The sequence below is a fragment of the Rhyacophila brunnea genome, unplaced genomic scaffold, assembly GCF_057557595.1.
Source record: "Rhyacophila brunnea isolate RB1 unplaced genomic scaffold, BYU_Rbru_1.0 scaffold_22, whole genome shotgun sequence".
NCBI lineage: Eukaryota > Metazoa > Arthropoda > Insecta > Trichoptera > Rhyacophilidae > Rhyacophila > Rhyacophila brunnea.
Window position 1 is genome coordinate 9,780,801 of NW_028232882.1, and position 26,496 is coordinate 9,807,296.

Here is a 26,496-nt window from a genome sequence, read left to right on the forward strand (position 1 = left end):
AAAATCTCTTCCTTGTGAATTATGATTTTTTTTCTTTTGATGTGATAGGTACTACACAATATGTACTTATTTTTCAATGAGAAATTAACAATCATTAGAACTTTTAAAGTACCTAACAGAAAAATATGTAATAAACAGATGTCATTTGACTTAATTATTAAAATGTATTTGTAGAAACTCTTTTGTCAAATTAATGATTTCTTTTTGCTGGATTAAAAGAACTTTAACATCTTCTAACTTGTGTTATTTGCTGTTTTTGAAAGAAATTAAATGAGAGCATATAGACAACATTAAAAAAAAAAAAAAATTACATAAATCTCAAATATAAAAAACTGACGTATGTTTGTTTTGTAATCCACCCTTCAAATGTCATGTTGTGAACGTCTTGGATTAATAATTTGGGTACAGTTCGGTTATGAGGAATACAGCGGAAAACACATTTTGAAAATACTCGATATACTGGAATATTTGTTAGTTTGGGTTAGTTTAGGTTGGGTTAGGTTAGGTTAGGTTTGGTTAGGTTAACCTAACAAAAAATCCAGTATATCGGGTATTTTCAAAATGTGTTTTCCGCTGTATTCCTCATAACAGAACTGTGCCATAATTTGTTATGTTGTCAATGTGTCTTTCATAAATAAATAATAATTAAGAAGACAATTCTACGCTTTTGCAATATACATATTTTGTATTGAGAATTTCGGGATAATATTATGTTAAGTGCGGAATGCGAGGAAATCTTTTAGAAAAAGTGAAAAGGTATGGCGTGATTGGCTACATTAGTCGAGGTAAAATGGCAACTGTAACCGAAACTAAAAAATAGTTTTTCTTCTTCTTTATTCCATAGAATTACGTACTTAATACATTTTTTTCGTTATTCCTTCTACAAGATGAGTTTTTATCCTCCATCCTGCGTGTGCGAGATGGTCGTCAAAAAAACTTTTTCATTGTTACAGATTTTTATTTACTCTATCCGTTATATTACGTTGTTTATTATTATGTGATAATACAACTAATAATATCAAACCTGTTTCATGTCTATTTTACGAGTTTCGTGAATTCTGGCAAATATTCTTCGTATGATAAATAATTACAAGATAAAAAGAACTTTTTATATTACCTACAACGTTTTTAAATTTTCTGTTGAATTATTATGCTCAACATGCTCAAACTTGTACTTGATATTATGAAGTAAATAAAAAACAAACAAACAAACAATATAGAATACTGAAATGTCATTTTGATTTCCGTAGTAACGCACGTATATATTAATAATTTAGTTGCTAGGACCACCCCCTTAGCAACCAATAATAGTGGATTGGATTACGGATTTCTTCCGAAATAACTTTTCATACAAAACAGAATTAACTGAAAATGAATTCAATTCTACTTAAAGATGGCTAAAAGTATTAAAAGAATGCATTGGCATCGTGCTCTGATATATTATAAAAGTTTCAACTGTCTAGCTAGTCGGGAAGTTAGTTAAAAATCGATTGCAAGATTTTTATTGGATAAACAACCACCGGACACGCATAAATACGAGCTAATAAAAACGCTGTAAAATGAAGCAATGAAAAAAATATATTTAATTTTCAGCACACTTATTTCAAGTATGTAACCCGTAACGTTATCTTTATTGACCTGAGATCACTCTGATATCATGAAAAAATGTGATCAATATATGATAATGATGATGTTTTTCAATTGCTAATATATCTCAAGGCTATGAAACGTCAAAAATAACGTTTGATGTTTAGTCGCAAACTCTCAAAGTTTTACTACACGACATAATATTATTCTCAACTAATGTGTCAGTGACAAAGGGTGGAGATAGGCTGATGAGATCTGACATAAATAGTGCAAGCTTTGTCAGTGATCATGGCCCCCACATCTTTAAGTGGCCCCCCAAACTATAATCTTCGGTGGGCCCCCTACCTATCGCAAAGGTTAAAGGTAATGTGACAATATACAATTGTGTATTCCAAATAGGTAAAATTTAGGGTATTTTATAGCGATTTTTTGTATTGAATTTCACTTGAATTATGAAGTTGTCTAATATTGACAAACAATAATCAAAAATTACATCACACAAGCACACGTTTTACTGTTAATGCAATTTTGTGATGTGTGATTATCTCACTTGGCTGGGTGATCCGCCACGACGGTCCGCCTTAAGCCCGCAACCCCAGGCTAGAGCCCTGTCAGCCCCCCCTTGTAGGGGCCATGTCAGTGATACTCATTTGTTTTCACCCTCTAGTAGTTATCCTCTGTATTAGTGCATGATTTAATTTAATTTGCGAGAATTCTATTAGTTGTTGTTCCTGTTTACTTTAACTTATAAAAACTCCAAATAAATACGAACATGTTAAGAAAGTTTTCAATTTACTTGCAACACGTTCTTGTGAGTTGCCAGTTTTGCTACAACTAGAAATGCGGTGTCTAAAAATTGCACTTCACAGCGCAATATGCATACAATTTCTTGTTACTGTGCAAATTGCTAAATGTACGTGTTTGAGTTTATTTAGGAAAGAAAATTCTGCATATATATATATATGGGGATAAACATATAATCCGTGTCAGCATATTGATCGGCGATATTAAATACATTACCGCAATTACAAATTCTTTAACATCCATTTCCCGTAGTGTCGAATTATGTCAAACTTAGTAAATAGCTTACTGCTATTATAATTTCCACGAAATCCATTTTCCACATAGTCAGCTATATCCGATGACGCAAAATCTATATAGTAGCTGACTAAATTATAATAATTATTTCCTAAATATTCTTTTCAAAATTCCAGGTCCGTTAGTATATCAGTCTCTGAATCGCTCCGCACAACATCTCATTCTCCGAGATTCGTACCTCGGAACAGTATCATAAGTATTGTAACATTACTACTGTAACATAGTCTTGTACCGACTGATTACGCTGCAAATAAAACTCGCTCCTCCGTCCGTCGGAGTAACGGCCAAATCTCGACTTCTTCATCCATCAACACCATACCTGAAACCCACATATATATAAATATATATAATATATAAGTAAACAAGAATTACTTCATAAAACCAGTTTTTCTTGATGCGGACGAGTCGTTTGATTCGTCATAAAGTTCTAAACATGAACAGATGTGTTGCACGTATGCAATGAGATCCGCTCCTCAGTTTAAGCATTTTGATACCAGGCAGCATCTCCAAAAATCCCTATCGCTTACCAGATTTCTTGCGTCTTCGCAAATGATCATTTCATCAGATCAGGATGGCCATGCCCAACGTCGCTTCTTCACACCCAATACAATGAGATGCACAACTATATTACTGCATTTTAACAATCATTGCACCGAATGGGCAACATGTCGAATTTGTAGGTAGACACGTACGTACGTCAAACTGTTTACTAAAATTATTCGAATACAAAACAACAGAGGGGTGTATTTTCAAAGTGAACTTATTCCAGTTTAACAAAATGTGTTTTTGGTATTGGAATAAGTTACTTTTGTAACTTGTAATTTTGAAGTTGATTTTTCTACTGGATTGAATGCTATTAGGTTCTTCTATACAAAAAAATACGGTACTGTTCGGTTATCAGGAATACAGCGGAAAACACATTTTTAAAATAGCCGATAAACTGGATTATTTGTTAGGTTAACCTAACCTAACCTAACCTAAACTAACCCAAACTAACATAACAGTTTAGTTTAGTATTTATACAGCGAATGGGAAATAGTTTTTTGTATTTTTAACATAACAATATATAGGGTATTTTAAAAATGTGTTTACCGCTGTATTCCTGATAACCGAACAGTACCAAAAATACTTGTTCAAAATATTATCCTTTAAATTCTGGCATTAATAACTCATTTTCGTCAAATATTATATTTTTGACTGCAGTAGCGTAAGCAATATTGTAAGATCATAATTCGTCACACAAATCGCATAACGAATCGGGGCACATAACATGTGAGGAGGTATTCAGTTCTGAACTAAATTGACGTTATTTTTTTTTAATATAAAACATTCGAAACAAGTGAAATTGATTTTCGTGTCTAATCAATTATACTTATTGTTATTACTATATATTTTATATTCATTAAATAATTGTGAAGATTCAAGATTGTGTCATTCATTATTGCATTTATTCATTCAAATTGACAAACAAGTTTGTTACGTTGGTAATCGATGTTTAATGTAAATTACAAACAAAAAATAACAAATTTATTCTAATATTTACATATGCAATTTTGACATTTTTGGCGATCCATGTACATAGATACATAGTATTACCATAAATATCATTCATAAATTAATAATATTTTAAAATCACTTCTTTTATGCATGCGTTTCTTTTCCTCAATATTCATTTAAAAATCTAGAAGTCTAGAAGAGTAAAATTTTAGTTAGCAAAGACTCAAGCCGATTGATAAAATGTGGTAATGGTTACTAAAGACAGACAAATACTATTATACACACGTCATTATTGTGATAACATACTTTTCCTTTACAACAAGTTGGAAACGGGATAACGACATAGCAAACAATATAATAATATTGGGGTTGCCAGCCGTCCCGATTTTTTCGGGACGTCCAGCTTTTTAAGCAAAAAAATTTCCCGCGCGGGACAGCTAAATTCACAATTATTCAACAAATACAAATAAGACGTTTAAAACTCCATAAAAACTGCAAACAATGTGTAGATTAGCGCTACGATTTTTTGCGTAAAAACATTTTCTTGCGTTGGTTTGAAAATCAACGCGAACAAAATCAACGTCTTGTGTAATAGCACCTATCCTGATCCAGATTTCCCTCTGATTAGCGACGGACAAAACATCGAGAGCGTCGACAGCTTCAAGTACCTGGGGGTACACATAACGGGAGATGGCATTTTGCAGAAAGAGCTCGCTATCCGAATGGGAATGGCTGGAGCAACATTCAACTCGGTGCGGAATGTCTGGGACTCACAATTGTACTCGGTCAAAACCAAATGTCGCCTATTTGACGCTCGCATTCTGATGGTGCTGCTTTACGCTAGCGAATCATGGCACCTTACGAAGGCTCAGAGCAAGCGTATACTAAGCTTCGAATACATATGTTTGCGACGGATACTGGGTGTGCGGTGGTATGACTTTAGAAGTATCTAGGAAATAAGAGAACGTACCAAGCAGCCTCTCATCACGCTGAGAGTGAAGAGGCGACGTTGGACTTGGCTCGACTCGATTCATTTTAAGTTAGGCTCTAAAGTCTAAATAATCGTGTCCGGAAACTTGTACGTGTGCAGTTCGCCGTATCACTTTTCATCGTGAAATGTTGCATCGGAAATATATGGCCGTATATTAAAGACAGTCCAACCTCTTTGGGTCGTATAGTACTGACATAAAATTCATGTCTAAATAAAACACGGTTCTTGTAGGTTTACACTTTACAGGAAGTCAGCAGCAAACAAATTTTGAAAATAGCCGATATACTTACTGGGTTATTTGTTAGGTTAGGTTAGGTTAGGTTTTCATTCATGAGTTCATGAATTTTGCCAAAATCAGCTATGAAAATTGAATTAATGATCATATTGAATCTAACAAAATTGGAAACCGTATAGTATACGGTCATCTCTTTCCGATAAGAAAGCTCACGGCGAACTGTGCCACAGTGAAATATTTTACGTACATTTTAGATGTAACCGGGCTAGGTGCCATTTTGTATGTTATATATAATCCGTCAACTATTTACGAGAACACATAAATTAATATTATGACTGATACTGTATTATTGCAGGATAAAATGTGATTTATACTTACACAACTTTGGCGGTATCACGACATCCTTTCTCGTCTCGAATGTGCCACCAGATTTCCAGAATTGTAAGTACGAGTATGTGGAATCTCTACGTAATATCATTTCCAGCGATTCCTTCAAAACTTGGAGATCAGGTGCATCCCGGCACGGTTTGCATTTAAATGTGTGGATTAGGAGATATCCACAGGTGTTAGATATTATATTTTATTTTAATATGACCGTTTGAAACCATTCGTTACCTTACTGGTATGAAAATAGTTTTAAAACTCAAATGTGCTGAGAAGATAGGAATTTTACATGCACTTTAGCCGGATTGCCATTGATTTTCCTGTAAAGTAAAGGAAAATAAAGGAAACAGATAAAGACCCTTTCGAATACGTGTTTCGAAATGTTGGCAATCAATGACACTGATTGAATGCAACGTAATTGTACCTATCTTTATTGAAAATATTATTTTTGTGTCAGCTGACCGCCTACAATATATCGTCACTGTTCTGGCAGAAGACACTAAATCAAAAAAATTACATATTGAGTTAGTACCAAAATGTTCCTTATTTCAAACTTTACCGTCTGGAAACCTTCTTAATAAATAAACAGTATTTATTTTAAAGTCATCCTTTTTACGATTACTTAATAAACTCACATGATAAACCATTATTTCAAACATTTTAACAACTTCAAAGTCAAATTACTCAAAACTAGTATGCTCCAGTTAGTGTGTTCTGCCAGAACAGAGACGATATATTCAAGGTGAGAAGATAATGTTATTAATACATACTCTTTTAATTTAGCTGCAATCCAATTATCCAAAAATAGTTTTTGGAATAGCGATAATTACATAGCTATATAACTGGTTTTTTCTTCAATAAATAATTTACAAGATTTAAAAATGAAGCGTTCTTTTTTTTAGATACATAATTTGAAAACACTCCTGAGAAATATAGGTATTATAAACATCTCTGAGTTCCCTGTTATAACCACTAGAAAAACACCCAGCAGGATACGCGACCATGCACACTGACCAGTAGGGAATCCAATCCCGACCCAAAATTCTGATCCCGGAATTTCGGGATTACAATATGACATTCCAGGAATCCCGGGACTGGTCCCGGGATTGGCATTTTTTCCATTGTTTTACAAATAACATTGATAAAATCGGTCAAAAATAAATCTAGTATAATTTATTCTTTTTAAGACATTTATTGTTAATATTGTATACGTTCAATCTTGGAAATACATAAGTTTAATGGAGTAAATAATATTGTAATATAAATACTAATGTGAATTTAATATGATATCGCTGTTTCTGATAGTAAAGACTTAATGAATGGGATAGGGAATGGTATGAACGAGATTTAAAATAGTAAAGCAAATCATGGTGTACTTATGGCCTTTCCGCTTCATAAATCTAATTAGTCAGCCAAATATGAAACTGCCGTAAAACGTATGAGATCATGGTGGAATTACTTTGTTAATAGTGCTAAGAATTGTTTTTTTCCAATCATTCTCATTTTTTACAACGTTTTTATTTTTTATTATTCTTATTTGTCCGGTACAAATCTTGCAATCGATTTTTAATTAACTTCCCGACTAGCTAGACATTTGAAACTTTTAGAGTACTTATATCAGAACACGATGCCAATGCATTTTCAAATACTTTTAGCCATCTTAAAGTAGAATTATATTCATTTTCAGTTAATTCTGTTTTGTATGAAAAGTTATTTCGGAAGAAATCCGTAATTCAATCCACTATTATTGGTTGCTAGGAAATTATTAATATACATGTGCGTTACTATGGTAATCAATATGAGTGTCAAAATAACATTTCAGTATTATTTATATTAAATACATTTTTTTGATCGTTTAAGCTAGTTAAGTCAAATTTATATGATTCAATAGAAAATTTAAAAACTTTGTTTATAAAAAGTTCATTTTTATCTTGTAATTATATTAATTTAAGTATGTAAAAAAATAAAATGAATCGGCAACTTACACATGGGTATAAATCAAACTTCATTCAAACTTAGTTTATTTCTAATGCAGTTATTTGTTATTAAAAGTATTTTTTTCTGTTATATTTTCGTTTTTATTTTATTTTCCATAAAAATTGATAAAAAAAAAATCAATCCCGAAAGCAGGAACGAAGCAAGAAGACTGGCGAGCGGCGGGGATTCTTGGAAGCGCTGCGTGGTAATAAATCCATAATAATATGCTCTTGGCCAAGAAGAATAAATAAAACAGTATTGTTTATTCTTTAATAAATTCTCAATGTCGCTCTGAAACTGGTGAAACCTGTCCAGAATACTTTTTAAAAAGTGGAATTGTTACTACATAATATTATTGTGTTTTATTTTGATTGTTAGAGCTCTCTAGAAATAAAAACGTCAAATTACATTTTTGAAAAATTTGGCAAATTATTAAAAGTGTCTTATTTCTCGTTTATACTATGTAGTATTATAAAATGTTAGATATTATTTTTAAACAAATAACATTTGAAAATATTTTTTTCATAAATTATACTTAAAAGAAAGACATAAGACATTTTTAATAACCCGGCAACATTTACAGAGGAAAATATAAACAACCGTTTTTGTTTTTTAAGTGCTTCAATTTAATACAATGAGTTTCCACCATGAATTGACAGTTAACACCATAAAGCGAAGAAGGAAAAAACAATTGCATAAATTATATATTTTTTATTTTATGTTTTCGACGAAGAAACATTACAGCATAATGATACATATCCTAAATGTGGATAATATCAGTATCCCGATAGAACATCAATAATACCGGAAAATCATAGATGAATTACGTACACAATACATCACAAAAGCATATCTGAAATGTAGACTTGATATACCTAGTATAATTTATAATTATTTTTTTAAATCAATTTTGAAATAAAAATAAATCATTTTTTTGGAGAATTCCCAGGGCGCTCGCTTCCTATGTAGTTGAAAATCCCGTCGACAATAAACATGATCCCGGTAATAATTGACAGGCCCCCTTTTACGAGTTCAATCCATCTGAAGCTTCCGGATGCGAAGCTTATGTAGGTGTAAATAGTAAGACCACCGCAGGCAATGTACAGCATACTCCCCACGATCGAAAAGAAAATCTCTATGTCGTATGGGAGAGTCGTATTTTTGAAACTTCCTGTGGAAAGAAAATATAATTATACATTAGATTAATAATTCGTTATGACATTTTTATTAATACACGCGGACACGCCCATGATGGCCGAGTGGTTACGCGTAAGGCTTATAATGTCGTGTGTCAAATTCAAGTCTGGAAAATTTACATACATACACTGTATGTATTAATCAAATATTTAGCTGTAGTACTGTGAATTAATGAAAAACCATGATATTTTTTTTAGTAGGATGTTGAAATGCGTAGTAAAAAAGTGTACTGTTCGACGTGTGGTTATCGCTTTGGGCTTCGTCGATGTGTCGTAGGTTATGGTGTTGAGGATGATGATGAAGAAGTCGAAGATGTATGCAGGAGCGAGTTTTATTAAGCGTAACGGTTGGTACAATAGTATGTTACATCAGTTATGTTACAATACTAAACTTATGATAGGTACGGATCCGAGGTCCGCATCTCGGTACAATCAGATGTTGGGCGAAGCGATATAGAGACTGCGATGGTAACAGACTGGAAACGTATATTCGAGTGACATTTGATAAATCAGTATTCGTAATTAATACAGTCAAAAGTAATACCTAAACATTATATTCCAGTACATAATTATATTGAACGAGTCAGCGGTTTAAATACGAGTAGCTGTGAATTTTATTTATTATAACAGTCATAATATAATATGATACTATGGGAATGGATATTAGACTAATTTTACATTGCGATACCGTATTTAATATCGCCAATAATTTTGCTGATACCGGTAAACAACTGTGTTTACCGGTATATGAGTCCCTGGGAATTTATTATTGCGGTCGAATAATTTGATATATTGAAAATAGATATTTGATCAATAATATTATACTGACAGCTACAAAAGTAATAATAAGCAAGCAGTAACTGTAAAAAATATGTGTAATTAGGTACTGCCTCTTTGTTAGGAAATATGTATTATTTTAGCAGATGTCCATTTATTTCACAAAGGACTTGAACGGTATTTTAGTGATAATACTGATTTTATATATTTTTGAGTGAACAGCGTAGACTTATAGCTTTCAAAATTACTTAACAGATGGCATTCATAACTCAATTTTACAAATTTTGCGAGTTACTTCCTTCTTCCTTAGAAGGGCTTTTTCTTTTCTGAATATTTTTTTGAATAAATGCTATTTTTCAGTAAATATTGTTTTGTGGTTTTCATTCAAATATCAAAAATGGTTTTCGGTTAACCGCGAACTCTGATATTAATAAAAACGGTTTTATCGGTTCAGATTTTTTTAAGTTATGAATAATATTATGATTATTATTTTATAAAATGCTTTATCACATATCCTGTGCATTTCATAAAAGTAAATACATTTTTTTAAATGTCATATTTTGTTTTACAGATAAATATAACCACATATCCAAAACATTAAAAGTTATAGGTCGCATCAACGGTTATTAATTAGGTACTAGCAAATATTACCGGGTGACAATCAAAGTTCTCTCTAATTTTTCTATTGTGTGTGCGGATCATCAACGTATTTGAGCAGTGGCGTAACTAGGGTCGGTGTCACCCGGTGCAGTAAATTTACACCCCCCTCCCCCCCACAATCACACATATACAGTTTTTCATTAAAACTTATATTTTTAAGGTATTTATTAATTTCAGTGATTTTATATTTTACATACAACGTTTTTAAATTTTCTGTTGAATCATATAAACTTGACTTGACTAGCTTAAACGATCAAAAAAAATTGTATTTGATAGAAATAATACTGAAATGTCATTTTGACACTCATATTGATTTCCATACGCACGTATATATTAATATTTAGTTGCTAGGATCCTAGCAACCAGTAATAGTGGATTGGATTACGGATTTCTTCTGAAATAACTTTTCATACAAAACAGAATTAACTGAAAATTAATTTAATTCTACTCAAAGATGGCTAAAAGTATTAAAAAAATGCATTGGAATCGTTCTATATTCTAAAAGTTTCAAATGTCTAGCTAGTCGGGTAGTTAATTGAAAATCGATTGCAAGATTTGTATCGGACAAATAAGAATACGACCTAATAAAAACGTTGTAAAATAGGAAATAAAGAAAAAAATATTCGTTGTTAAAATATATTAAATAGGTACTAAACTTTCAGAAGGTTTTTTTTATGTCATTCATTATTTTCTTTCACAACCCGATTAAAATTAACGATTCCTACGATAAATTTACGTTTATCCATGTATGTTCAATACACCTTCTCCCTTATCACTATCTTTTAAATATTTTCATGTTTTCTCTATTGCATTACAGATAATTTACGACAGATATATTATTATTATATATATTGAGTTGAAAATGTCCCTCTGTGGCGGACGAAACCGGTCCGAATCTATTGATTAAAAGTGGAATAAGTACTACAAAAAAAAAATATTATATAAGGTCAATAATTATCATTTGCTAAGTTTGACATTCTTCCTTGTCGAGACCTCGTTTTTGAGAATCGGCATTGCTCCACCTAGTGCAGTCAACACTCGTAGATAGTAAGAATATAAACTAGAGTTGACAGAAAAAATGAACGATGTTCGCAAAATAAAAAAAAAAATAATATACATAATTATAAAGCCTAGCATCTTAAAAGGAAAAAAAATATAAATATCAACATTCTCATAATCATAAAAACACAATCAATAATTTGTGTATTATTTCACAACGAATAAATAAATTATACAGCTAATATGAATATAATGAAATATGGTAATCGCTTAAATGTTCATAGGTTATAATCAGGGCTCGAAATGGACCGGAGCGCACCGGAGCGCCGTTCCTGTTCGTGAAATCGGTAAAGTTATCTCTCCGTCTCGTGGAAAAAATAATTTGACCGTCTGAGCTAGATAGGCCATATAATAGAAAATCTAACACACTTATTTTTATGAAATACACATGAAATTTGATAACTATGTAAATATCTTTAGAAAACAGTCGAGCGCTCCGGTTCGTAAACTTTTCCATTTCGAGCGCTGGTTATAATACAAGGCCAGCATATCGATCTTCTAATGTCAATACCCCGTATCTGACCTATACGACGAAAATGACTTTTTGATATAGGTACTAAAACAACATAACTACAAGATAAAAAGAACTTTTTATATACTTACAACGTTTTTAAATTCTCTGTTGAATCATATAAACTTGACCAGCTTAAACGATCAAAATAAAATGTACTTGATATAAATAATACTGAAATATCAATTTGACATGTCATATTGATTTCCATAGTAACGCACGTGTATATTACTAATTTAGTTGCTAGGACCCCAGACCCCTAGCAACCGATAATGGTGTCGAAATAACTTTTCATACAAAACAGAATTAACTGAAAATGAATTCAATTATACTTAAAGATGGCTAAAAGTATTAAAAAATGCATTGGCATCGTGTTCTGATATTATATTCTAAAAGTTTCAAATGTCTAACTAGTCGGGAAGTTAGTTAAAAATCGATTGCAAGATTTGTGCCAGACAAAGAACCACCGGACAAATAAGAATACGAACTAAGAAAAACGTTGTAAAAAATATCTGTAGTTATTTTAACAAAAATGATACAGCCATTTTAGTAATTTCCCGTATCTGAACATTGCAACATGTAATAGCCCGTATCTTGCCTCTAATCTGTCAAGCGTGTTGCATGACGTGTGTTGAATTCAGCTTCAAAATATCACTTTCGAATTATTTAAAAGGTAAAACAGTAATTAATATAACAAATTTGGATGTTTATCTTTATAAACATATCTCATTTAATTGGATGTTATTATTAGATATATTAGGCGTTATGTGCTTTGCTTTACCACTTTTTCCGTTACGGGTTATTGGCTAAGTTAAAATATGTGTGTGCATTATTAAGTCAGAAACGGGATATTATATATTAAGTTTTTTCAGCTTCCTGCACAATTTGTAAAAAGTCACTTGCGGGATATTAACATTAGGCCATCGATATATTATGACTAGGGCCCGGATTTGTATGTACAAAAAACATGATTATATGCATGCACGTATGCAATTAAAATCAATAAAATATGCACTAAAACCGAATAAATATGCAGTTAAAAATTGTCATTTTTTGTGGGAAAAAATTGTAAATACCCACTTTACCCAATATTACTGACAAAAAATCGAATAACTAGTTAATAATTTTTCAACATAATACGATATCAGAACAAAAAACACAAACAAAGAATATAAAGTTAATCAATTACAATTTTCAAAATAGTTTTTTCACAAGTACCTACAAACAATTGAATAATAAATGCAATGAAAACCAAACATAACTTAAAAAAAAAAAACGACACACTTAACTATTCCTAAATATCTACTATTTTCTGTTTTTTGCCCGAAAAAAAAATTTCATGCTCTGGCATTAAATTTCTCCGCATAGGTATCTGTCAGTATTTTGTTTATATGCGGAAAACTACCTCTCAAAGTCCACTTGGGCAAACTTTAAATAATAGTGCCCGAGTTAATTTCACTTTTTTCACTGATAAATCCACAGCTCGGAGATGGCATTAAAAATGCAAGTGTATCTAAACTATCTTCCTTCCTAACTTAGTTATATTTCGATAAAATAATTTAAAAAACTAAAATTATAAATTCAAAAACTCTAAAATATGCATTTATTTATGAAATATGCACTAATGTCTCAAATATGCTCTAACGTCTCAAATATGCATTTATATGCACAATAAAATTTTATTTTTGGATTCTGTGTCTTTCAAAACAGATTTCTGTGCAACTCTCATAGCTGTGCATACACCCTAACAAAACATGCACTAGCATATAAATCCGGGCCGTAATTATGACAATCCTTTTTTTTGAGAAATTTTAAGTGATTTGTGTTCGAAAACGCTAGTTTTAACAACATACGCGAGACGTATATTTTTCGAGCTAGAAGACTAATCAACAATTCTATATCTGATAAGAAAAACGCTAAGTTGGCTACGCTGGCTCCACCCTTCTTGGCACTCAGTGGAAAACTTCATGATTTGATCCGTTTATCTGGACGAAACTCTCTCCCATAATCAGTGACGTCCCGTGGGGGTAGGCAGATTGAGCGTTGCCTGGGGGTGGCAGTTACTCGAAGGGCAGCAAATCGAGGAGAATCATGAGGTATACTTATCTAGAAATAGCTACTTAAACTTAGTAATAACGGAAATATCTTTCCTTTAAAGAAACATTTCACTGCTTGGAAACAAAATGTAGATATCAATTTTTAATTTTTAACAAGGTTTAACAGAACTGTATTTTTGTCGGGCTCGCGATGTCTAGTTTACTTCCGTTTTCTTTGGAGGTTACGTCATTGACAATCAGCAATGACACGTGCAGATTTTCGAATTATAGGTAGGTACATACTTACCTTAAAATTCATCCAAATATTTTTGCCAGTCACTCGTGAGTTTTGGAAGTTGTAAGGTGTATTTTTAAATGTATCCGAAACCGTGGACTCACAATATTGTCTATTGAAGCAGAGATGACATTTAAATTAGATTTAGTGGTATAAAATATGTTGTTTAACGCCCATGGTGGCCGCGCGGCTTAAGCGTTGGACTATCACGCCGTGGGTCCCAGGTTCGAATCCTGGGTCTAACAAGTAAGTACACATATTGTTTTTCAATTTGTGTGTGAGTCAGGGTATGGACCTAATAGGTTGAGCAAGTGGCTGACATCCATTTCTCGTAAAAAACAAAAACTGTTAATACAAGCCTCTACTCTGTGGAGGCCTATATGATCCTATTAGGATCGGACATGGTCGGAAAAAAAATATTTTGTTAATAATGTATGTATACAACACATTTCTTAGATATTTTAGTCATGAAAGGATGATAAAAAATACTGTGTAAAAATGGAGCGGCATTTGGCGCTGCCTAGGGGCGGCATTTTGTCAAGGGGCGTCACTGCCCGTTATCTACTACCTTCGATCTCACCAAACATTACTTATTTTTCTAGAGTATCATCTTCAATCTATGACAGAAGAATTTATAGTCCGGCGTAGGTGGCTTAGGCCATAGGATGACAAACATAGTTGGGGGAATTGTGAAGCTATTAAACATTACTGAATGTGGTGTTTGTCAGTCTCTACTAGTGGTAAAGGGTGGCGGTAGGCTGTGGATATTAGACATAAATAAAGCAAACTGAATTTTATCAGTCATACTTATTTTTTTTCATTGAGTTAAAACTACAAATTGCATCTGGTATTGGCTAGGTTTTAAAATTAAATTAAACATTGAGATCCGATAAAAATAATGAACACTTTGTCAATAATTGTCAGTCATACTTATTTATTTAAATTACGAATACCAATTTTAATTTTTTTTAAATTCGGTTAAATACCGCATAACCAAACCATAATAGGTAAAAAAATATTCTTCTATCTAGAAAATATTAAAAATGGTGCACGATTTAATGCCATAATTTTAGATATTTTATGGCTTATTATACGCAAGGTTTAATCTAATTTTAAAAACTAACCAATACCATCTACAATTTGTATTCTTAATTCAACGAAAACAAAAAAAAAATACTGAAAAAGCTGTTTTGCACTATTTATGTCAGATATCACACCCTAAATCCGCCCTTCGCCATTTGTCATGTATTTATAACTAGGACTACCCTACATTCAACATAATGTACTTGTTAACAAAATATGTCAAACCTATTTGAATTTAGAAATTGCACCCTTATCGTAAAAACTCTCCTGCGCCCAGTATCAAGGCATAAATCAAAATTCTGGGCAGACAGCAAACAGGATGAGAGAAAATGGATATCTTTGAGAAGTAGTATTGAGAAGAATTTGTAGGGCTGTTCAAGAAGATGGCATTTCTCCTAATATAATATACTCGAGGTATAATGAGGAGCTGTACTAAAGATCCCATGGCATATGAAAGTGCAGAGACCACGTTCATAGAAAGCCAGAGGAGATACACGCAAGGCGGTCTATGTATACAACCCCTGAAGGCAAGAGAAGATCTTGACGTCAACTGGAGAGTGTAGGAAGCTTTTCAACGAGACCAAGACACGTCAATGGTTGCAGTGCCATAAATAATGATTACAATCAGTGGCGGCTCGACGACTTTCTAGGTGGTGGGGTTTGGCCATTAATTGTTAAATATGCATACCTACCTACTTTTTCATATTATACAGAATGTACCAAGCTACTATAATAATATGATTTTATTAATGAGGAAAAAGTAATTTTTCAGAATAAACAATATGATTATATGGGTCGTTACTTAATCACATCTAAAAAGCATGCTTTAAATATTAACAATTACTAATAATAATTATTATAATAGACATGAGTGAGTATCAGTTTTGAACAACGACATACAGCGAGCATTTTTACTCACCGTGGGGTTATTTGATTCGCTATACAATATGCGTATACTAACGCTAATGCACTCACATACTTTGTAGAACGAGATTTGTACCGTGGCGACGGGATTAGACTGAGTGACCCCCACCCAGATGAGTGAAAAATAAATGTCATAGCATTCTTAATTGTTAATTTTACATAGGTGCCACCGTAAAATAGGGCGTATTTAATTTACTTAATCAATTTAATACCACGTAAACATCATAATGTTATTACACAATTTACAATCATTGCTTTATTTATTTGTATAATAATAATAAATACCTCTATAAAATTGCGACGGGTTTAGATGGATAAAATAAATTAAATATTTAGTTCATTAAAGCAGTGGTTCCCAAAGTTGACTGGGCTGCGACCCATCTAACAAAAATTACCAATCTTGGGACCCACCTCTTAGCTGTCTTAGAGAAAAGAGGGCATAAATATTGGTAATGCTCGGATTCCCTAGTGGCGAGTCGTGGAACTACTCAATTCTGTCTTATTTGTTCTAATTGAAATAAAAAAAATATTTTAATAAGTGTTACCAATATGAATGAAAGACTGTAATAGTAATAAGAAACACAACTTAAATAAAAAAAATATATTACTTAAATACCTACACCTGCAAGGTTTTTTTACAAAGTTATTTCAATGGGAAGGATGTATTTGTTTCTTATTTTTCTTCATTACAGTTTTAGCATCAACTTCAACTGTAGTTACTTTTAATCGCAGTGAGTTTGATATATCCAATTTATTTCGGTATTTAGTTTTAATGTTAACCATAGCCGAAAATCCGACCTCACATAGATATGAGGTAGTAAAGAGGAGGACTTTCATAGCTTCATCGAACAGGCAAGGATAATTATCAGCAACTGAGAGCCAGAATTTCGTTAACTGTTTACGATTGTAAGTATTTTTCAGTGACGTATCTTCTTATAAATCAATGAGTTCTTCACTTGCTTTTGTTGACATACTAGTTGGTAAGTCGTCTTGAAATGGGTTACAAATCCAACGCAACGAATCAAACTTTGTCATCTCTTCCCCAAAATAGTCGTCAAAGTTATTTATTAACAGTGATAAATGACTGGAAATTTCAGACAGTACGTTCATCTTAGGCTGCACTTGGTTTTCAATAATAAAAGTTTCCAAGTGTTTCAAAACAATCATACTTGCCATTCTCAATACAACTTTTCCACAACATAAGCTTTTTCATGAACGCTCGAATTTTATCGTGGACTGCAAAAAAATCCTATTTTTTTTAAATTCATGTATACAGTGGCGAGGGCCCACTCAATATTCGCTCGCGACCCACTGGTGGGTCGCGACCCATAGTTTGGGAAACCATGCATTAAAGCATTTATTAAGTAGGTATATTATAACAATGATGAAAATATCGGTCTTGTATTTTTGACATGATATCGATGTGGGGATGGTCCCTATGAACCCTTAAGATAGAGCCGCCCTTGATTACAATGTATTTATAAATAGTGTTGCCATGTAGGTAGAGTTCAACTTCAAACCTTTATTTTACGATAATAATACTAATTGGTTTATGTGAACGGTCAATTCGACTAGTTAAATTAAAAACAGTTAAACATTGATGGATTAAAGATTTATTCTTGCATAATGTTTTAACATTAACATCTCGTATCTGACATTCAATATTTTCGATAGGATAGATTAGAATGTTATAAAAAATCAGGTACCTAATCAAATCAAATAAAAACAAAAATACAGTTACCCTAAGAAATAAACTAAATTATTTTTGCACTAAGCGTATTTTTGTTTTTATTTAATTTCATTTAAGGCCTACGTGCCCAACGAAGGTAAAAATGGAAGTTTTATGGTATTTTCAAAACATTAGCCTGAACATTCCTTAAACGTTGAAACGAACCGAAAAAAATCGTTTTTTTCGGTTATGTACATGTTCAAACACGCGCGTTAGCATTATCTTACTCCCTACTTCAGTTATCGTTTGTCAACTTATGGCTACGGCCGTATGTTGTAGCTTAATTACTGGGGAATGCCAATAGAAATGGCGTATTTAAAAAAAATACTAAGTACCTTATTCTTAGGTCAATAATTATCATAAAACAATCATTATTCGTAGGATGTTTTATCACATTGAATGGACAAAGACATAGCTTATAATCAGTATCTTTAGAATTATCTTTAAATGTGGTAATCGTGCCCATTTTTTGAATAATAAAATGCCTAATTCTTGTCAAATTTGGGATAACAGAGATTATAAATATATTTTTTTATCGTAAATATTTCACTATAATAATGTCAATTTTTCTAATGGTTTTATAAATGCGTTTTAAAATTAATAAATCTAAAAAATCTTAACACCACTGCACATGGATGTACTGAAATATGACTATGTTCTAAAACATTAGATCGACAGGTTTAAAAGAATACCATTTTATGTATTAAAAATACTTTATGCAGTCATCAAATGTTTAAAATAAATATAAAGGATAATAAGGCTTCAAAATGATATAAATAGATAATCTACAACGATTAAGGAATGTTCAGGCTAATGCTTTGAAAATACCATAAAAGCTCAATTTTGACCTACGTTGGGCATGTGGGCCGTTCATAGTTTTTGTATAAAATTTCAACTCACCCATGTCAAAAATATTGAATGTCATATAATATGAGGTGTCAATGTTCGATCATCAATTAATATGTTACTTTTTTCGGTTACATGACAAAACAGAACAGTGACAAAACAGAGCAGCCAAGGGAAAAATGAAACATTAATTTTTGTGGAATCTATTTAGGTTAGGTTAGGTTAGATTACGTCATTAATTCGTTGTACCTAGTCACCCAATCATTTTGAACATATTATATATTGATTAATATGAGATATCCCAAGCTTGCCGGCAAAGTCCCGTTTATTTGAGGCTTTCTAGCAAGTAGGAATGCAGAAATTAGATATATAATTTGATTTATTATGGCGTATTGAAAATCTGTGCTATTAAAAATCTATCAACATAATAGAGATAGGACAATTTCAATATTAAGGGGGGACATGCTCGTCGAAGGTCAAAATTGAGTTTTTATTGTATTTTCAAACCATGATCCTGGACACTCCTTAAACGTTGTAGATAATCTATTTATATAATTTTGAAGCCTTACTATCCTTTATAGTTATTTTAAACATTTTATGACTGCATGAAGTATTTTTGTTACATAAAATAGTATTCTTTTAAACCTCTCGCTCTAATGTTTTAGAATATAGTCATATTTCGGTACAGAACTGTGCAGTGGTGTTAAGATTTTTTACATTTATTAATTTTTAAACGCATTTATAAAACCATTAGTATAATTTATTACGAGATAATTTTTGTAAAATATTCACGATAAAAAATTATTTTGATAATCTCTGTGATCCCAAATTTGACAAGAATTAGGCATTTTATTATTCAAAAAATCGGCAAGATTAACACATTTGAAGATGATTCTAAAGATATTTATTATAAGCTATGTCTTTGACCATTCAAGTGTGATAAAAATCTTATGAATAATGATTGCTTTATAATAATTATTGACCTAAGAATAAGGTAGTGTTTTTTTGAAATACGCCATTTCTTTTGTCATTCCCTAGTAGTTAAGCTACAACATACGGCCGTAGCCATAAAATGACAAACTATAATTAAAGTAGGGAGTAAAATTATGTTAACGCGCGTGTTTGAACATGTACCTAACCGAATTTTTTTTTATTTTTTTTTAAACGGTACATGTTCAAACACGCGCGTCAATATCATTTTACTATTTACTTCAATTATAGTTTGTCAATTTATGGCTACGGCCGTATGTTGTAGCTTAACCACTGGGGAATGACAAAAGAAATGGCGTATTTCAAAAAAACACTACCTTATTCTTAGGTCAATAATTATTATAAAGCAATCATTATTCATAAGATGTTTATCACACTTGAATAGTCAAAGACATAGCTTATAATAAATATCTTTAGAATCATCTTGAAATGTGTTAATCTTGCCGATTTTTTGAATAATAAAATGCCTAATTCTTGTCAAATTTGGGATCACAGAGATTATCAATATAATTTTTTATCGTGAATATTTTACAAAAATTATCTCGTAATAAATTATGCTAATGGTTTTATAAATGCGTTTAAAAATTAATAAATGTAAAAAATCTTAACACCACTGCACAGTTATGTACCGAAATATGACTATATTCTAAAACATTAGAGCGAGAGGTTTAAAAGAATACTATTTTATGTAACAAAAATACTTCATGCAGTCATCAAATGTTTAAAATAACTATAAAGGATAATAAGGCTTCAAAAGTATATAAATAGATCATCTACAACGTTTAAGGAATGTCCAGGATCATGGTTTGAATATACAATAAAAACTCAATTTTGACCTTCGACGAGCATGTCCCCCCTTAAATTTATACTTTTCCTGAAAGGTCATAGTTATATTTATCGTTGTTCTGTTTTGTCACTGTTCTATTTTGTCATGACGTTCTGTTTTGTCACTTTTCAGTTTTGTCATGGAACCTTAAATACTCGTAATATGTCACTACCCAGTTTTAATCCTAGCACGCTTGGCTTAATCGAGTGCCACACACTTATGCAGGAATCCTCACATCCGCAGGGAGTGTCTCCATTGTCAGTTGATAGGATGAGAAAGCATAATGACCTGTAAGGAGGGATATTAAACAAGCTAATGTTGCTTACCATAAGCAGATCCAAGTTGGATGACAAGGAATGCAAAGTACGTCCCACTGAAGAGAATGGACCAGTACCCATCTGTCGCGCAGCTTGTTCCATACACGTGAAGAACAAGGCAGGCAACAATCAGCAGCTATACAAAATAATACAAATATCACATTTACTTGGTTATATTATTTATAGGCAATTTTGTTTGCTATCAGACATATATTATTTACTATTCGATCTCCACATCTTATACCCAACATATTGCATCTCTTCATACCGCGTGTGTATAAATTTAATGTCATATGGTTACATGTAAACTGTACGTAAACATTTCACCGTGGCACAGTTCGCCGTGAGCTTTCTTATTGGAAAGAGATGACCGTATATTATACGGTCTCCGATTTTAAAGGTTCAATATGAACATTAATTCAATTTTCATAGCTGATTTTGGCGAAATTCATGAATTCGAGAATGAAAACCTAACCAAACTTACCTAACAAATAATCCAGTAGGTATATCGATTATTATTGCTGCTGGCTTCCTGTGAAGTGTTTTCACGGGAAAAAGAATTTCAAGTTATACACATTTATATTTTTATAAAAATCGATGTTTTTTAAAATAAATATAAAAATACTAAAACTATGAATTAGTCAAAAATCTGCACGAGAAAACTTAATAAACTAAATTTTTTATAATAAATATGACCATAAAATATAATGTAATCATATGTGGTCCTGTGACAAATTCACATTTATTTACAATTATTGTAAGTTTAATAATTCTGTTTAATGTTTTCAGATACATATTTATTTATTAATTAAAAGTTCTGCGGAAGTACGTGGCAGCTCAACGCACAGGACCGAGAGAAGTGGAGGCAGCTTGAAGAGGCCTTCATACAGCAGTGGATAGATTCAGGCTGATGATGATGATTTATTAATTAATACTATTGAAATTATAAATTATCAAAAAAATGTCTAAAATTGCAAGCTTCGTATTTTTCCGCTGGGTGCCTCTATAGGTACAACCCTCCCCCTTAAGAACTGCGTCTTGAAACTGTGTTTTTTCGGTCGTCCACAACTTATTCATAAGTGAAAATATCCTTTCTACTGGTGCATTTATTAGTGCCGGGCAGATATAAAATGTAATTGACGACGACTTTGGGTTGAAACATTTTCAGTGCTCCATTCTGTCACTTTTTGAGGTGTAATGTGGTTAGAATTGAATACTCATAAATAAGGATTTTTTGATTTTTCGCGCCGTTTTTTGAAATTGTTACCGTGGATCTTTCTGAAAACGGGACAACGGGATAGGCTACCTAAAAACGGGACGTATGGTTACGTTAGGGTAGTCGCATCTTTTGCATGAACAAGACAGAAAAAGAATAGTTTTGCTGGGAAAATTCACAGGTCCAAATCTGATATTTTACAACGTTTTTCTTAGTTCGTATTCTTCTTTGTCCGGTGTTTCTTTCTTTGGTACAAATCTTGCAATCGATTTTTAACTAACTTCCCAACTAGACCAACTTTTAGAATATATCAGAACACGATGCTAATGCATTTTTTAAATACTTTTAGCCATATTTAGTAGAATTGAATTCATTTTCACTTAATTCTGTTTTGTATAAAAAGTTATTTCGACACCATTATTGGTTGCAAGGGGTCTGGGGTCCTAGCAACTAAATTATTAATATATGCGTGCGTTACTATGGAAATCAATATGACATTTCAATATTATTTTTATCAAGTACAAATTTTTTTGATCGTTTAAGTCAAGTTTATATGGTTCAACAGAAAATTTAAAAACGTTGTATATGAAAAGTTCTTTTTATCTTGTAATTATTTCCGAAAAGTTTAATCAATCGTAAAGCTAAATGTATTGTTATAGAATAAAATGTACATACCCGTTCGATGAGCCTCAAAGGAAACACAAATTTTGGAAACTTGATAACATCAATTTTCTCCTCCTGCGAATCGTTTACAAAAAGCACATACTTCATTTTTGTGATCTAGAATTGACTTTATGTTTTAAGGAAAATAATTAAGCTTTGTAACTTGAGAAGTCAAACACGAAAAACAATTAAGTATATTATATCACTTGAAGTGATTCCTGTCGCAATTAATGCCAAACTGCTACTGTGTACTTTGCGTTTGCGACTTGTTATTTAACATTTACAATCTGTCAAATTTTAAAATTAGAATGACACATTCGAGGAAACGCCATCAAAACTAAAACATTATAATCACGTGACGAGAGCAACATATTTTTATGAATCGTATGTTAGAGATAACGCGCGAACCTTTCGCTGTATATGTGTATGGAAAACTGTATAATTGTATTGAAGATATTTACTCAAGCTTTTTCTTCGTATCGGAATCTTCAGCTTCACTCCAGCGCATCTATTTTATACACTAGACTGCTATCGGCAGCTATCGAGGGTAGTTTTTCATATGTTTGTATCAACGAATAAAAAAAGAAAGAAAGGAACATACTGATTCATATTCATATAAAAACGGGCAACCAAATTCGGCATTTTGGAAAGCGACGATTTTGCGTAAAAATAATTTCACGTGGTCTGTACGTGTGCGTAAACTACTTCGTATGCGTTTGTAATTTTGTGTATAACGCAATGTCGTCCATATTTGCCGGCCTTTCTGATTGCCGTGATTTGTACATAATCTATGCTCATTCCTACTTTTTTTATTCCGTAGGTTTGTATCGAAGTACCTAAATTGTTATAATAAGTTAGCCGTCTAAACAGTCAAAACTGTCTATCTCGCTCTAAAATTTTGCACACCCAAGAGAGGTGCTGTCAAAACATAGCACTTATTGTTACAATTACAACTAACTTAGGTATTTATAGCGGCTGATAGCAGACTTGTGTAGGGAATCCAATCCCGAGCCAAAATTCTGATCCCGGGATTACAATTTGGTATTTTTTCCATTGTTAATATAAAAAAATTATATTTACAAATAACATTGATAAGATCGGTCAAAAATAAATGTAGTATAATTTATACTATTTAAGACATTTATTGTTAATATTGTATACGTTCAATCTTGGAAATACATAAGTTGAATGGAGTAAATAATATTGTAATACAAATAATAATGTGAATTTAATGAGATTGCTGTTTCTAATAGTAAAGACTTAATGAATGGGTTAGCAAGATTTAAAATAGTAAAGCAAATCATGGTGTACTTATGGCCTTTCCACTTCATAAATCTAATTAGTCAGACAAATATGAAACTGCCGTAAAACATATGAGATCATGGTGGAATTACTTTGTTAATAGTGTGAAGCATTGTTTTTTTCCAATCTTTCTAATTTTTATTAATTTATGTGAAAACATAAAATGAATCGGCAACTTACACATGGATATAAATCAAACTTCATTCAAACTCAGTTTATTTCTAATGTAGTTATTTTTTATTAAAAGTGTTTTTTCTGTTATATTTTATTTTCCATAAAAATTGATAAAAAAAATCAATCCCGAAAGTTTCAGGATTATGTTTAACAATCCCGGGATTTCTAGGTATCGAAAATAGCTCGGGATCCCGGGATTGGTATCCCTAGTCTTGTGTATAGAATAGATGCGCAGAAGTTGGCAAAAGTAGTATCTCGTTGATGTCGCATTTCAGTGGGCATGCCTTGCATGAGAACCCGGTGTTAATTTTTTTCTCGCAGGCTGGGTTTATTGTCTTGACTAGGTACCCCTTATTTTAGTTTGACATAATATGTTGATCAGTGACGTCCCGTGGTGGAAAGCAGGTCGTGCTTTGCATAGGGGGAGGGGGGGCAGATGAAGGAACGAATTTGAATGTTACAACTTTTGGGAGTTACGCGGTCGTTTCGTTGCAGAGCGCCGAAATGTTAGTTAAAACAATTAATAATGGAAGCATATAAAATCCTGGCAACCTATCCTATTTTTCACCACGTTTTTATTAGCTCGTATTCTTGTTTGTACAGTACACATTTTTTCGGTACAGTTCGGTTATGAGGAATACAGCGGAAAACACATTTTGAAAATACCCAATATACCTACTGGATTATTTGTTAGTTTGGGTTAGTTTAGGTTAGGTTAGGTTAGGTTAGGTTAAACTAACAAATAATCCAGTATATCGGCTATTTTCAAAATATGTTTGCCGCTGTATTCCTCATAACCGAACTGTACCATTTTTTCTTGTGTGTCCAGTCCTAGCAACTAAATTATTAATATATACGTACGTTACTATGGAAATCAATATGAAATGTAAAAATGACATTTCTGTATTCTATATTTATTCAGTATTTCTATCAAGTATTTATTATTACATAGAAATCAACAGAAAATTTAAAAACGTGGTACATAAAAAGTTCTTTTTTATCTTGTAATTATATATTGTAATATTCAAAAGCGGTTTATCGCAGAGGCAGTATTTTCACTTCATTGGAGGCCTCCAAGGCTGTCAGTACCTTAGACCTCCACGTACCTAAAAACGCCGCCATTTGATAGTAGGTATATTTCGTGAAGATGATTTCAATTTCAATTTATTTTTAACATATTGTGAACATTACAAATTATTATTTTAAGACGTTCACAACATGACATGAAACATTATTATAAAGAAAAAAAGTAATAAAAACGATAAAAATGAAAATATAAAAAGAGAACATAATATAAACATACAAAAGCAGTGAAAATACAATTATTAGACATCTATATAAGTTCAAAGAATTGCACCGAGTATTACACCCTAACCAATGCATGACCTGCCTACCCCCACAGGACATCACTGATGATAGGTATTAGTTCGTTTGAAGTATGACTGAAAGATACACTTTATCGCCAATGCAGTGAAGAAACAAGGGCTTTGTTTTTTTTTTTTACTACATAATATATCTATATTTATTACATAAAAAGAATCTTTTATTTTTGTTACCTCACCGTGCCCCACTCTCCCACGAACATTAACTCAGTTAAAGCACACTAGAGTGCGTGGCGACCTCTTGTACCAAGACTTGGGTATCTGCTCCTGAGACATTCCCAGGTATAAAAAACTGCTTCAATTAAGACTGAGTGTGGTGCGGGGCGGTTGCTAGCTACCTGTTATTTTACCCTTAATGTAACGTCGCATTTAGACCAAACGAGCGAATGTTTGTTCTTCCCCCACTCCAGAGAAATTCTCTTGACGTAAACGCTTTTTGTTGAGTGAGCATTAGAATTTCGCTGGAGTGGGTGAAGAACAAACATTCGCTCGCTTGGTATAAATGCGGCTTAAGAGAAATCCAACAATTACAAGTAAAGCAACGTGGCATGGAAAGATGCATGTTGGGCATAAGGCGGAAAGACCACAATATAAAACAATGGACAATGACGCGATGTGATAAAAGTTGTATAGTAGGTGAAATCGTAATAGACTAGACATGACGTTGACAGACATTGACGAAAGCACAATCGGGACCTAGGGATCGAGAAGAGTGGAAGGAGCTATGTGAAGCCTTCATTC

General features: G+C 32.3%; 1 protein-coding gene across 1 annotated transcript; it reads right to left on the reverse strand.

Moving 5' to 3' along the window:
- Positions 1-8,382: 8,382 nt before the first annotated feature.
- LOC147070024 (uncharacterized) lies at positions 8,383-23,145 on the reverse strand. The gene is made up of 3 exons (XM_085949613.1): positions 22,910-23,145; positions 21,028-21,154; positions 8,383-8,940 (listed from the first exon to the last, which is right to left on the reverse strand). Exons 1-3 carry the CDS (start codon positions 23,003-23,005, stop codon positions 8,696-8,698), a joined length of 468 nt encoding a protein of 155 aa, XP_085805739.1. The 5' UTR covers positions 23,006-23,145; the 3' UTR covers positions 8,383-8,695.
- Positions 23,146-26,496: the final 3,351 nt, after the last annotated feature.